General features: G+C 37.1%; 1 protein-coding gene across 2 annotated transcripts in view; it reads left to right on the top strand.

Moving 5' to 3' along the window:
- BRWD1 (bromodomain and WD repeat domain containing 1) overlaps nucleotides 1-14,542 on the top strand; it is a 120,243-nt gene that overhangs the window by 49,090 nt on the left and 56,611 nt on the right. Inside the window, exons 18-21 of one of the 2 annotated variants that reach the window (XM_077879221.1) lie at nucleotides 4,091-4,276; nucleotides 5,558-5,741; nucleotides 9,636-9,729; nucleotides 14,221-14,325. In XM_077879221.1, the coding sequence (XP_077735347.1) occupies nucleotides 4,091-4,276; nucleotides 5,558-5,741; nucleotides 9,636-9,729; nucleotides 14,221-14,325 (569 nt within the window). Of the gene's footprint in view, nucleotides 1-4,090; nucleotides 4,277-5,557; nucleotides 5,742-9,635; nucleotides 9,730-14,193; nucleotides 14,326-14,542 lie in introns of both variants that reach the window. The other variant, XM_077879220.1, reaches the window with a different exon arrangement.

Here is a 14,542-nt window from a genome sequence, read left to right as displayed (position 1 = left end):
GGGCAGAGGTTTGGTTTTGTTTTGTTTTTGTATTTGTTCCTAGTAGTGCAGTGTTTCTCTGTACAGATGTTATTAAGCAAAGAAAAAAAATGCTTCTGTTTTGTTTGGATGAGGTTTGTTTTACTAAAAGTAAAATCACTGGGCAGCCCGGGTGGCTCAGTGGTTTAGGCCGCCTCCAGCCCAGGGCATGATCCTGGAGACCCAGGATCGAGTCCTGCTTTGGGCTCCCTGCATGGAGCCTGCTTCTCCCTCTGCCTGTGTCTCTGCCCCTCTCTCTCTTTGTCTCTCATGAATAAATAAAATCTTAAAAAAAAAAAAAAAAAGTTAATCACCAGTTATATTTGAGGCTAAAACTTGATGTGTAAATCACTATATGTTTACTGTTTCAATTACATATTTTCTATTAGTTTAAGGTATAGTTTACATAAAACAAAATTCACCAAATTTAAGTTTTACAAGTCAAATTAGTTTGGCAGATGTTGAACAGTCATGTAACTACCACAATCCAGGTACAAAATGTTTCTAATACCCTCAAAAGTTCTTCTGGCTTTCTTGGAATGACTGTTCTATTTTGTCACTTTAATTTTGTATTTTTGAGGAACTTTGTATAAGTCGAATTGTACAATACTAAATCTTCTGTCTGGCTTCTTTAACTTAGCATGCTGCTTTTGAGATTCATTTTTGTTCTTGCACAGATCAGCTATTTGTTCCTGTTTGTTAATAGAGTAGTGTTGTATGCATATACTGTCATTTATTCATTCAGTAACAGTTGAAGGGCATTTGGCTTTTTTCCATTTTGGGGTTCCTCTTGGGAGTGCTGAAGTACCAAACTAACAACTGGGTTTATCTTAGGTCTTTCTTTGATTTTATTAATTTTTGCTTTATGTATTTTAAAGTTCTGTTATTAGGTGCAGACACATTTCAGATTGTTCTCTTGGTGAATTCTTTTATCGTTACGAATTGTTCCTTTTTTCCCCTAGTAGCATTTCTTCTTTTGAAGACTATTATTTTGTTTTCATATTAAAATACTAATCCAGCCAATTTTCTTTAGTATTGTCATGGTGTATCTTTTCAGTTTTTTTTTTTTTTCTTTTAAGATTTTATTTATTGATGAGAGACGGAGGCAGAGGGGAGAAGCAGGCTCCATGCAGGAAGCCTGATGTGGGACTTGATCCCGGGACTCCGGGATCACACCCTGGGCCGAAGGCAGGCGCTAAACTGCTGAGCCACCCAGGGATCCCCTCTTTTCAGTTTTTTTTTTTTTTTTTTAAATTTTTATTTATTTACGATAGTTACACAGAGAGAGAGCTAGAGAGAGGCAGAGACATAGGCAGAGGGAGAAGCAGGCTCCATGCACTGGGAGCCCGACGTGGGATTCGATCCCGGGTCTCCAGGATCGCGCCCTGAGCCAAAAGCAGGTGCTAAACTGCTGCGCCACCCAGGGATCCCCTCTTTTCAGTTTTTATAACCAATTTATGTCTTTATATTCAAACAGATTTCTTGGGACACCTGGGTGACTCAATGGTAGAGTGTCTGCCTTCAGCTCAGAGCGTGATCTGGGGTCCTGGGATTGAGTCTCATGTTGGGTTCTCCACGGAGAGCCTGCTTCTCCCTCTACTTGTGTCTTTCCCTATCTCTGTATGTCTCATGAATAAATAAACAAAATCTTTTAAAAATCAAAAAAACAGATTTCTTATAGGCACCAATCCAATTTGAACCTGTTAATTGGAAAATGTAGGCCTTTTACATTTAATAAAATTATTAGTATGGTCAGGGTTAATTTTCTACCATTTTGCTATTCTTTTCTCTTTATCCTTTCTATTCTTTGTGCCTTTTCTTTTTTTCCTGCCTTGTTTGAAATTGATTACTTTTTAGTATCTCATACTATCTCCACTAATATCTTACTAAAGATACCTGTTTGTCTTAGTTACTTTTAATGGTTGCTGTAGGACAGGAATTGTTGAGTGTGGTTTGCAGACCTGTGGTTTTATCCATGATCTTTTTTATGAGGCCTTCAAAGTTGCAACTATTTCGTAATAATATTTACCTTTTTGATTGTGTTGACAATTGCACTGATGGTATGGAATCAGCAGTGGGTAAAACTTCTGGCACCAGACCATGAACAGTCATTGTACTTTTCATTGCCTTAAACACACATTTTTAACTCTTCTGAGTTTAAGATTGGAAGTATGCATAGAACAAATCTTCTATATATTCTGAAGTATCTCTTTCTGGCTGGTGGGAACATGGACTATTTTTAGCTCTGTGAGAGCTCTGGGAATTTTTTGGGATACTGCCTTTTCATGTTTTTTCCACCTGCAGGGTGGAGTTTTACCCAGTGTGTGCATTGTATCATTATTTAGTCAAAGGATCAGTTCAGCATTACTGTGTATCTCTGAGCTTTCCATGCAATTCACTCTTCTCTGATGTTCAGCCCTGCATATTCTAGGCTTCCCTGCTGCTCCCAAGCTCTGACCTCTGTCTCCTCAACTCATTGAAACCTCTGGATGCTCTTTGGGTTTCCTCTCCTTATTTTGCAGCCTGGAAAGTGCCTCCAACTGTTACCTGGGGCAATCAGAAGGCTAGACTCCGTTATTGGTCTTCCCTCAGGGATTACAGTGCTCTGTATCTGTTGTCCAGTGTCTGAAAACCAGGGTTATATATATATCTTATGCATGTATATAATTTTTCCAGGGTTGTGGTAGTTTATGGTGGGGAGGGCAGTTCCTATAGTACTTAAATCTTCATGGGTAGAACCCCACTTTATTTTTATTTTAACATTTTATTTCCGAGGCAGAATGAGAGAGAAAAGACTCCCGGTTGAGCAGGGAGCCCAACTTGGACCCATCTCAGGACCCTGGGATCATGATGTGAGCCAAAGGGCAGATGCTTAACTGACTGAGCCACTTGGGAACCCATAGAACCCAAGTTTAATATTTCAGTATTTGAATAGCATTATGCCAACTCGTTCTGATGATATTTGCCATGTTACATTAAGTGTTTTGTGCTATGAATGAAAAGTTCTATGTTCTGTAGACCTCGGGTTTTTACAGGGAGAGGGAGAGGACCAGGAGTCATCTTTTCTGTTGTTTTCCCTTTCATTCCATGTGGTGGTCTTAGGAATCTTTTACCATTCCCTGTTCTAATTAAAATCTTTTTATCATTTTAGATTAGGGCTCCACTTTTTGCTTTCTTAGCTCATTTTTTGAAAATATAGAAACAGTGATTTTAAGATACAGAATTAGGACATTTAGCTCATGTAAGTTCTTCATTGATGGTCATGGTGAAATGGAGATGTTATCCATGAGATACAAGGGAATTTAATTCAGATAGTAGGATGCAAGTATTTTTTTTTTTTCCTGAAATAGTATATGACATTTTTTAGTTTCTGGATCTGTTACTGTAGAGACTAGGTTATATTTTTCATTCTTTTTGCAAATACCCTATTAATTTCAATCTGTTAGGGTTCTACTTATAAGTGGGTGGGGGCTTGGTCTGTATTCTGTTCAAAGAAGATTGATTTTATGTGGGAGGATATGTTAGTGTTTAGATAAATTTCCAGACCCCACAACCATCTAACACTTTCTATCCATTAATACTAACTGAACCTGTTAGTTGAAAAATAAGGAAGCAAAGTGACTTTTTAAAAATTCTGATTTTGTACTTGAAGAATTATGGGTACTGGCTATGCTAAAAGCATACCTAAGGGATAGAGGAACTTAAGCTTAGTGGGCGAGGCACGTGTAGCTTCTCCCTCCCTCCCTCTACTGCACCTGCTTTCAGGAGCTACAGCCATAGTTTGTTGAAGAGTATTACTCTCTTAAGAAATTAAAAAAAAAAAAAAGAGAGCAGAGAAGAAATGCCACTCTTTTTCTGTACGTCAGAAATAACACATTGTTACTCTGGTCTTGTCTGGAGACCTCAGGAAATCAGAGTTGAATGAAGTATGTCTTGTATAAGTTTGAGGGGACTGTTAGTGTGTAACAATAAAATGAAGCTTCCGCTGTCCGCGTGTTTCTACATGCTTACTTCAGGGGTTTAGGGTTCGAGAGTTTTCCTATTTGTGTTTATTATGATTTTGAATGTACAGGTGACGGAGAGGTGATTGAACAGATTATAAGCCTACAAACCAATGATAATGGTGAACGAAGCCCAGAGTCCAGTGTTCTTGATGGAATGATAAGACAGTTGCAGCAGCAGCAGGATCAGAGAATGGGAGCAGATCAGGATACTCTTCCCAGTGGACTTCCAAGTGGAGAAGAAACACCTCGAAGAGGTAAGATGTATGAGAAATATCTTGTCTTAATAAGGCTGAACTGAGAGTAAATGAAGTCACTGTCAGTTACGTGCAGTGTGAAAAATATGAAGTGTATTTTTACCACTTCAGTAGTCTGAGGGTGATTTCATTAGGTGTGAAGTTGGTGTGCTAGTAAACGAATGTTTGATTTTCAAGTACCTAGAGAGGCTGTTAAAACCTTTTTTGCTCTAAGATAAGAGTATTTATAAAATTGTATTAAATGAGTAAAGAACAAAGTGTGTTTGAATGTTTAAGGAAAACTACAGTTCTAGGTTTCCCTTTAAACATTTTTAATTAAAAAATATTAGTTGGTTAGAGCGCTAAATGTTTCTTATGGAATCAGAAGGCTTGAATGAATTTTCAGGATGAAGTTCCTGATCCTGGAATGTAGTATTCATTACATTAGTAGTGGAGATAATGTAGAGGAGCAGACAGTGGTTAAACAGATGGAAACTCAACGGGGGAAGATGAATGCCGTGGAAGGTTAGGGAAGCCGTGCTCCCTGCCATGTCATGCTGCACTGGTACTCCCAGAATTTTTTGTCATCCTACAAGCATGGATATAGCCCATAGTTTCTGTTTGCACTAATAGGAGGAGCCCCTTTATCCAATGTTTTAAGAAAACAAGCACTTTACCTGGGATATCTGCTGCCACTTTGGGCTCCATAATTCATCCTGCTGACTTGCAGTCATGGGAGGCTGCCCTGCCTCCTTTGCCCCCCAGATCAGCTCTGCACAGGCTGGGTTCCTGGGGTCTGCGTTGCCCTGTCCTTCACTCTCTCAGCTCCAATTCAGGAGCTTGCCAGCATTTCCCTATCGCATTTTGTGAAGTTTTAATATCCACTTTGGGAGCTTGCCTGCCCCAGTGGCACAGATTATCTCTTAAAGTCACAAGTAATGTTGGTGTTTTAGCTCTTATTATGAAGCCACCATAGTTTGAAGAGACTATCTGCAATGCTAATTTTTCCAAAAAGAGGTGTTTTTAGTGTGCAGTTTTGAGGAAGGCAAGACCTTTAGGATTGCAAATAATAGCAGTATAATAGAAAATATCTGTACATTAAAAGATTTCAGGAAGTCTAGTAAAAATGGAAGTTGAAGTTAAAAGGTGTCCTGTATTTTGATCTCAGTTACATTATGATTCTTTTTTACAGAGTTGTTTTGATTGGTATTTTTGTTTTTTGTAGCTTATTAGGAATGTATATTCCTATTATATGTTCAATGCATATTTGTTTTGGAATCAATTTTGACAATTTTTCTTTAGGTTTTAGAAGGCTGAGCTTAGACATCCAGTCCCCTCCAAACATTGGTCTGCGTCGCAGTGGACAAGTTGAAGGTGTTCGTCAGATGCATCAAAATGCTCCACGTAGTCAGATTGCTACAGAACGTGACCTGCAGGCTTGGAAACGAAGAGTGGTTGTACCAGAGGTACCACTAGGCATATTTAGGTTTGTTTTAGGATATCTATTAATATTGTTTCTTTTTACAAAAATATATCTATATGGTTATTTTATGCATTTTTTACTCCCATTAGTGATATAAATAATCATATAAATATATTTTAGTAATGGGTTGGAATCTTTTAATTGTAGGAAAATGTCGAAATTGTTCTTTAAGTTTTTACTATGGTAAATTTTTGCTTAACCATTCTTGTTCCATCTTTACAAATACCTGCTTTTCTCCCTTCAGTGTTATTTTGAAGTAAATCCCAGGTGTATCATTTTGTTCATAAATATGTCTGTGTAATTCTAAAAGATAAGAAATTTTCAATATTACAAGCAGTCCTAATTTTATCATAACCTTAAAAAAATAATTCAGTAGAATCAAATACTCAGTCTGTGTTTAAATTTCCAATTGTTTCATGGCGTGTTTTCAGTTCTTTGCAAGACCATTTAAGTTACTTTGTGAAAAGGCACATAATATGTGTTGTCTCTTCATGAGGGAAGCAGGCGTTGGTGCTCACTGGCTGGGTCCATTAACTCATTAGGAGCCATGAAACAGTGATTGCTCAACTCTGAAGTCTTCATTTGTTACAGTGGGTGCTTCTAAAAAATTTACCCAAATGTACTCTTCACCTAGTGGTAAAGTTTGTATCAAAAAGACAAGATAGATGCTTATCTTGCTTTTATTCACCTTCAAAATGAAGATTTACTCCCTTTCACCCCCAGTAACGACCAGTTTGTGTTTGTGTTCTTCACTGTGTAAATCACACTGCCATGATTTAGCTTCTTTCTAATATCCTTACTGATTTTTAAGTTTTTCCGTCTCTGACCGGGAAGAGCCACTTGGAGGTGCCTCCTGAATCCTTTTGAAATGACAGGTAGTATCCTTCTATAGCGTCCCTGTTATCAAGCATGGCAAGGAGTTACAAGTTTATCTTCTAAATTTCTCATCCTGGATGTGGAATCATTCTTTTCTTTTAAGCAGCCTGGTTTTTCTTTAAGTGGGACATATTTCACAGTTATAGTCTGGGCAGTAGGGTCTTCTTGCTACTGAGTTGTAACCTGCTGATTTTTGAGGTAATGAAAGACAGGTAGCAAATGTTGTTTTTCATTGATATCTGAAATGTTCAGTATTCTATTAATGTCGCAATTAATTCTTTGAAGGTAATTTTGTAAAGGTATGTCCTTCATGTGTTGATGCAGAAGAGTTTCAGTAATTGGTGGAGGAATGTAGTACTTACATACTATGCAGTGAATTTAAGAATGTTTATAAATACACAAAGTAATGAAAAGCAAAATCTGGTATTGGGATGAGAAATACAGGAAATCACCATCCTATAGTGCTATGCTATGACTAAGCCTTAAAATTATGTCTGAGTTGCCTAGGCGTCAGAACTCAAAAGTGTCATTTTGGGATACTTTTTGTTGTTAAAACCAGGAGAAGTGGGACGCCTGGGTGGCTCAGCGGTTGAGTGTCTGCTCTTGGCCCAGGGCGTGATCCTGGAGTCCTGGAATCTAGTCTCACATTGGGCTCCCTGCATGGAGCCTGCTTCTTCCTCTGCCTATGTGTCTGCCTCTCTCTCTCTCTGTCTCTCATGAATAAATAAATAAAATCTTAAAAAAAAAAAAACCCAAAAAACAAGAGAAGCATACAAATAGCAGGAGTGAAAGACCTGGTGAATAGTTCCTTAAAGAAGTATTTATTCTCTTAACGTGGAAGAATGGAGATAGTTTTAGGCTGGAATCATGGTTCCCGGTTAATCACCAACTCTGGCTCCTCTGTTTCTGATCTCCATCTTAGAGTGTGGCTTCCAATCTTAAAGTCACCTCAAAGTCCAAGATTAGTTGGACTTGATACAGTGGCAATCATATATCTTCATTTGTGATGGAGGTTGAGATTTAGGCCAGAAAAAGGAAGAGAAACAGACAATAAGGACATTTCTTGTTGAGGGACTTCACTTAAGCAGCCTTAATGGTTGCATTTGACATTTTCTGCTCATAACTCATGGACCAGAATGTTGTTATATGGCCATACTTAGCTTGGTGATAGATTGTATTTAGAGCAGCAGAGAGCCTAGATAGAAACTGAGATTCTGTTTCAAAGGAAGAAAAGGAGAATGGAATTTTTGTGTCAACTAGCTGTCCGCTGTAATTTTTCCCAAAGAAGAGTGTAACTCTTTGCAGTACTGTATTCTAAAATACATATGGGATTTTGTAAAGGAGATGCTGAATGATCTGGTAACAATCAGTGCTCGCTCTCTCTCTCTCTTTTTTTTTAAGATTTTATTTATTTATTCGTGAGAGAGACAGAGAGAGAGAGGCAGAGACATAGGCAGAGGGAGAAGCAGGCTCCCTGCAGGGAACCCGATGCGGGACTCGATCCCCAGCCCCCAGGATCATGCCCTGAGCCAAAGGCAACCAACCGCTCAACCACTGAGCCACCCAGGGGTCCCTCAATCAGTGCTCTTGATGATAGTCCTTTAGTGGGAGCATTTGACATAACTGTTTACTTAAGCTGGTATTCGATGTGGATCAAGAGAAAATTAAAGTTTTCCAACTATGAAAGTAATATGTGTCCATTGTGAGAAATTTAGGTAATAAATGAAAGTGTGAGATGACCCCAAAGGACAGAATGCTAAATATACAGCACTGCTTCCCAGTAGACACAGTTCTGGTTGGGGCCGGATTTCAGGCATTTAGTTTGTCTTAATTCGGTTATAGTAGAGACTCTCTTCATTCTGTTCATGCTGATTCTTTATATTCTTCATATTATTTTATGTGATCTTTATAATATCCCTTAATTGACGGTCTCATTTAGCCATGGAATTGCAGAGTTGAAGATGATACTCATGAAGGCCTAGAATGTTCCTTTGCTTTATTATTGGTTGAGAATGAAGTGTATGTAGTGTTTCATTTTCAAAACAAAGAGAAGCGTACAGCTATGGGATAGAATTTCATCTGGCTACAAGTGAAAAACCTTATATAGTTCCTTAAATACACATAAAATTGGTGAAACTGACAACTCGTGAAGGGTTGAGTCTGATTTAGAGCTGCTCTGTGGATACAGTATTGTTCCACTGTATTCTGAGTGTGGGCTGGAGATGTACCGAGAGAAAAATGCAATTTCTGTAGAAATCGTTTTTATCTCAGATGAAAGATAAAAGATATCTTAGGGCATTTGTGTGCATACTCTTTTGAGCATCCGTTTGTATCTTGAAGCATGGCCAATATGTCAGTTTTGAAAGTGGCCCAAGTGGGATTTTAAAGTGAACACAGAACACAAAGCTGTATGTTTTCAACAATGTTCAAATTGTAGAAAAAGGACAGTCACATGAATTTTCTAACCATAGAGAAGGAAAATTAACTTCAGTATCTTCCTCTTGGTGGAAGGTCCCTTGTGTTGAATGAAGTCAGTCACAATAACAATCTTTTGTATCATGTTAGTTGGAGATGTAAGTGATTAGAAGTATGAGTAACACTGCTATTCTGATTTTCTAAAAATTATAAAACATGAAGTTTGAATAAATTTAGAGGAGGATTCTCTTTTATTTCTTTAGAGAAAGGAATTACAATATTGGAAAATACATAGGGAGATTTTGAGTAGCCATTATGAAAGATCCTGTTTGCATTGGCTGTATTGGGTCAATGAAAATACAAACAAACAAATATTTCTGTATTAAATATGAAAAAAGGACCTCCTGTCTCTGAGATTATATTAAATTTCTAACATAAAACTAGAGCTTGACTTATTTTGTTATAACTTCAGGAACTTTCTGTATTAATTTAAAAAATATATAATTTTATTTTGCCCTAAGTCAAAATGATTAGTTTTTCCTCTTTATATTCTTCACTTTATGCATCAGTTCATTAACTCCTATAACTGGATACTTTTATTTGTAGGAAGTTGGAAGACTTCAGAATAGAGAAAGGTGAAGAGGAAAGAAATCTTTATATAATAGGAAGAAAAAGGAAGACTCTCCAGTTCACACAAAAGGTAACCTAAATTCTATTTGCTTAGGAATAATTAGAAATTAAACTGAATTTATGCTTCTTTTTGGTTCAGTAAGAATATTAGTAACTTTTGCCTGAGGTAGAATATTTCTTGCTCACAGTCTTCTGTTTGGGATTTAAAAGAAGAGTAGACATGAGGTTGTACAGCTGTTAGGAAAGAGTGGTCTGAAGCTTGAGGGAAGGAAGTAGCCCAATGCCTAACAATGCCAAAGGATTCTGGAAAATTACTGTCTGATGACCACTCAGGTCAAGAACTGGAATGTTACAGGCCCATCACAGGCATTTTAGGTGCATTTCCACTCACTGACTTCCACAACTAGCCAACCCTTTGACTTCTAAAACTGCTGGTTAGCTTTGTCTGTTTCAAGTTTATCCAGATATTCACATAAAAGAAAAATCTTAGGGGATCCCTGGGTGGCGCAGCGGTTTAGCGCCTGCCTTTGGTCCAGGGCGCGATCCTGGAGACCCGGGATCGAATCCCACGTCAGGCTCCCGGTGCATGGAGCCTGCTTCTCCCTCTGCCTGTGTCTCTGCCTCTCCTTCTGCCTGTGTCTCTGCCTCTCTCTCTCTCTGTGTGACTATCATAAATAAATTAAAAAAAAAAAATTAAAAAAAAAAAGAAAAATCTTAGACTTACAATGGTTTGTGACCCTCCAAAGCTTCATCCTGCCAAAGGAAATCTTACTCCTTAATATTTAGTTTCTCTTTTGATTTTCATGAACATAACATGAACAGCATTAATTTGTGGAAGATGAGCAAAATGTTTCAAGATCACTGCTACAAAACTTGGTTGTAAAGTGATTGTGTTTCCAGGACTTGCTTTCAGTTGACCACTCAGTGTTGAAGGCATGTCCTGACAGATGGCCTGTGTGTGCTGGGCTGTCATGTGCCTTGTTTAAGCTTGATACTTGGTAATTTTGTATGTGATTTGGGCATTGAGAATGAAGTAAAAATAATTTTTATCTTTAGTTTAAAAGTGATTCAACTCATTTTGTCAAGTATTGAGAAGAAGAATATTGAGTATCTTTGCCCCGAGTTAGGATGTTTTCTCATGAAAAAAATTTGAAAGTTAAATTCACTAAAATAATTTTTAAGAAACGAATACATTTTTTCAATTAAGCTTTACTTTTGCTGGAATAATAAGTTTTGCAAGATTTTAAAAATTTGATTATATTGCTGTTCTTATGTATTCATAGTTCTAATTTGGGTATGTTTTTTGGTATGTTACAGTCTATATAAATTAAAATTCAAGGAATAGTTAGAAAGTTAAATGTGAAGTGCTTTAAAATTTTCAATTTAATCTTTAACTCAGAAATTATGATTCTTAATCCTATATTGAGTAAAAAGTCTAAGCTTTATACTTAACCTTCTCATGTGCAAAGCACAAGCACAGTAATACATGGTGTGTAAACAGTGGCAGTGTAGATCTATGGCATTATATTTTGTAGAGGAGCAAATCAGAAAAAAAGTTCAGAGTTTCCTGTAGGGTAGTGATGTTACAAAAACATCAAGAAACACTGATCTAAGTGGCATCCTGAAGTATGCAAATCTTTTTTATCTGGCTTAGTCGTTTGACTACATGAGATTTATCTGTGTTGCTGTGAGTAGGTGAAGTCCATCTGTTTGCATTGCTTGATGAACATGCCGCTATTCAGTCTGTTCTTGAAGGACATTTGGGTTGTTTTTATGTTTGATTATTAGTCATAATTCTGCTTTCGACATTTTGTATATATCTCTCGGCATCTGTGTGCATATTTCTTTTAAGTATATGCTTTGGAGTACAGTTTTTGGATCATTGGATATGTGTATATTCTGCTTGGTAGTTAATGCCTTGTGCCATTTCAGAATGATTGCACTTCTACCTATAGTGAGATAGGTGTTAAAATTTCATTATGTTTGTGGATTTCTATTTTTATGTGGTTTGCAGCTATATTATTTGGTACACATGCATTTAGAATTTCCTTTTTCCCTACTGAATTGAACCTTTTTTCAGTATGAATTTTCACTCATTTCTAGTAATGTTTTATTCTCTAAAATCTTCATATGGCTATGCTAGCTTTCCTTTGGCTAGCATTTGCATACTATATGTTTCCCTCCTCATGACACTGCAGTTACACATATATTAGATTTTTACTGCTGATTCCCTTTTGTTAGGCTGCTGTCCACTCTGAATTTTTTTTTTCTGACCTCTATTCCACTTCGTTAGTTCTGTTTAGCTGTGTGTAATCTGGTGTTAAATCTATTGTGTTCTTAGTTATTCTCTTTCTCAGTTCAGAATTTTTATTTAGTCCTTTTCTTTAGAGCTTCAAGTTGTCTGCCGAAGTTCTCATTATTTTAATTTCTTAAAAACCAGCCATACTTACTTTAAAAATCTGTGTCTGATAATGTCATTATTTGAATATCTTGTTCCCGTTTCCGTTGCTTATTGATTTTTTTCTCATTTTTTAGCATCACATTTTCTTTTTTAAAGATTTTATTTATTCATGAGAGAGAGAGAGAATGAGACACACAAACACAGACACAGGCAGAGGGAGAAGCAGGCTCCTCCATACAGGGAGCCCGACTCAGGACTTGATCCCAGGTCTGCAGGATCAGGCTCTGGGCTGAAGGCAGCGCTAAACCGCTGAGTCACCAGGCTGCCCTAGCTTCACATTTTCTTTGTTGCCTGTGGTTTTGACTGTGAATGTTAAATGTTAGAAATAACTTGAAGCCTAGGATGATATTTCTTCCCCTAGAGAGGATTTGCTTCTGGTAAACTCCTAAGGGCCACTGTCAAGCCTATGTTGCCTTAATCCAAACAGGATTTGTAGTTTCTTTGAATTAGTGTTCATCTGTAGTTTACCCAGAGGTCTAGGCAGTAGTACCCTTAGATCGAACAGCCAAAGCCTGGCGTGTTCTCCCACACATAGGAGGTTCTGAATTACAAGTTTCTATTAGCCTAACTCATGAATTTAGTCTGTCACTGTTTTGCTTACATCCTGAACCCTTCAGCTTCATCTTCCAGAGTGAAATTCTAGGGTTTTCTTTTATTGTTTGCACTCTTTTTACTATCTTGTGCCTGCATTTCTTAACTGACTGAGCCACTCAGGTGCCCTCAGTCCTACAGTTCTTTATAGGCTTCTTACGTAGAGAATGCCCTCAAACTTATTTTAAAACAATATGTATTTTGAGAGATTTTTCTTCTTCTTAAGGGTAGTTTGGTCCATCTGTGTTTACAAATTAAGTCATGGAACTTATTAATAGGAGTTTTTGTTTTAACAAAAATCAGTGCTGACAAACTAAGGAAAGCATAATTCATTTTAAGATCAGCCAGTTGTGTATCAAAATAAGAGACCAGTGATTATCAAACATAAGACACAAAGGTGAAAATTAATTTGTGTATCAGTTCAAGGAATATGTACTTTTTTTTTTTAAATTTTTATTTATTTACTTATGATAGTCACAGAGAGAGAGAGAGGCAGAGACACAGGCAGAGGGAGAAGCAGGCTCCATGCACCGGGAGCCTGACGTGGGATTCGATCCCGGGTTTCCAGGATCGCGCCCTGGGCCAAAGGCAGGCGCCGAACCGCTGCGCCACCCAGGGATCCCGAATATGTACTTTCATTGAGTGATTTCACATACAGCTTCAGTGTTTGAGGAATAGCATGCTTCCCTCCACCCTTTATATAAATGCAGTCTAATTTATTTGGATGATTTTTAAAGATTATTTAATTATTTTGTTTTGATAAAATATATTTTAAAAATTAAAGTCAAGCTGAAAAATATTGAAAACAAATCCTCTAAAAATTTATAATCTGGAAGCAAGTGGGGTTAATATTTGAGGATTATTTTAGATATTTCTTGATACCTGTGTACACAAACAGTGATATGTTTCTAATGTTGGTAACAGCATCATAATATATGAATATATATTTTCACCTCTAAATTATATAATTACGAGCTATCCCTTTTTGGGGTTGTTGCTGTTATAGTATGAATGGCAAAACTACTGACAATTTAGTTTGGAAAATGCTGATATAATATGCCTCATTAGCCATGTCTTCTAAGTACCTTTTTTTTTTTTTTTAAAGATTTTATTTATTTATTCATGAGACATGGTGGGAGAGAGAGAGAGAGTGAGAGAGTGAAAGAGAGAGAGGCTGAGACATAGGCAGAGGGAGAAGGAGTTTCCATGCAGGGAGCCTGATGTGGGAATTGATCCTGGGACTCTAGGATCACGCCCCGGGCAGAAGGCAGGAGCTAAACCCCTGAGCCACCCAGGGATCCCTTCTAAGTACCTTAAAAGTAAAAATACCAAGTTTATTTTAACTATAGGTGTGTATATATATTTGAATTATTGTTTTTTTATTTTTGACTTAAATGCCTTTTAGAATTTGAAAGAATGCCCATCTTGCTGACGATTGTACTTATTTGGGTGTTGATTTTCATTTGTATGTTTATGTTTCAGTCTGATTCGGTGGTTTTGCTGTCACAGTCTAGGCAGAGGTCATGCAGGCGCAAATACCCAAATTATGGAAGAAGAAATCTTGGCCGGCTTGAGTTATCTTCTGGAAATGAATCTTCAAGCTCTATAAGACATGTGAGTTTTATAACTATAAATGATATAAGGTAATGTTAAATAGCTTGTCTTAATTCTTTCCTTTGAATCTACCAAGAGACTAGAATGACTTTTAGCAGCTTTTTTGAGATACTTACAAGTATATAATCCAGTAGCTCTAGTATATTAACAGAATTGTGCCATCATCACTGCTATTTAATTTCAAAATATTTTTGTTGCCTTTAAAATGAAATCTAAA

Source organism: Canis aureus, chromosome 30 (genome assembly GCF_053574225.1).
Source record: "Canis aureus isolate CA01 chromosome 30, VMU_Caureus_v.1.0, whole genome shotgun sequence".
Lineage (NCBI taxonomy): Eukaryota > Metazoa > Chordata > Mammalia > Carnivora > Canidae > Canis > Canis aureus.
This window is presented reverse-complemented; position numbering and strand designations above follow the sequence as displayed.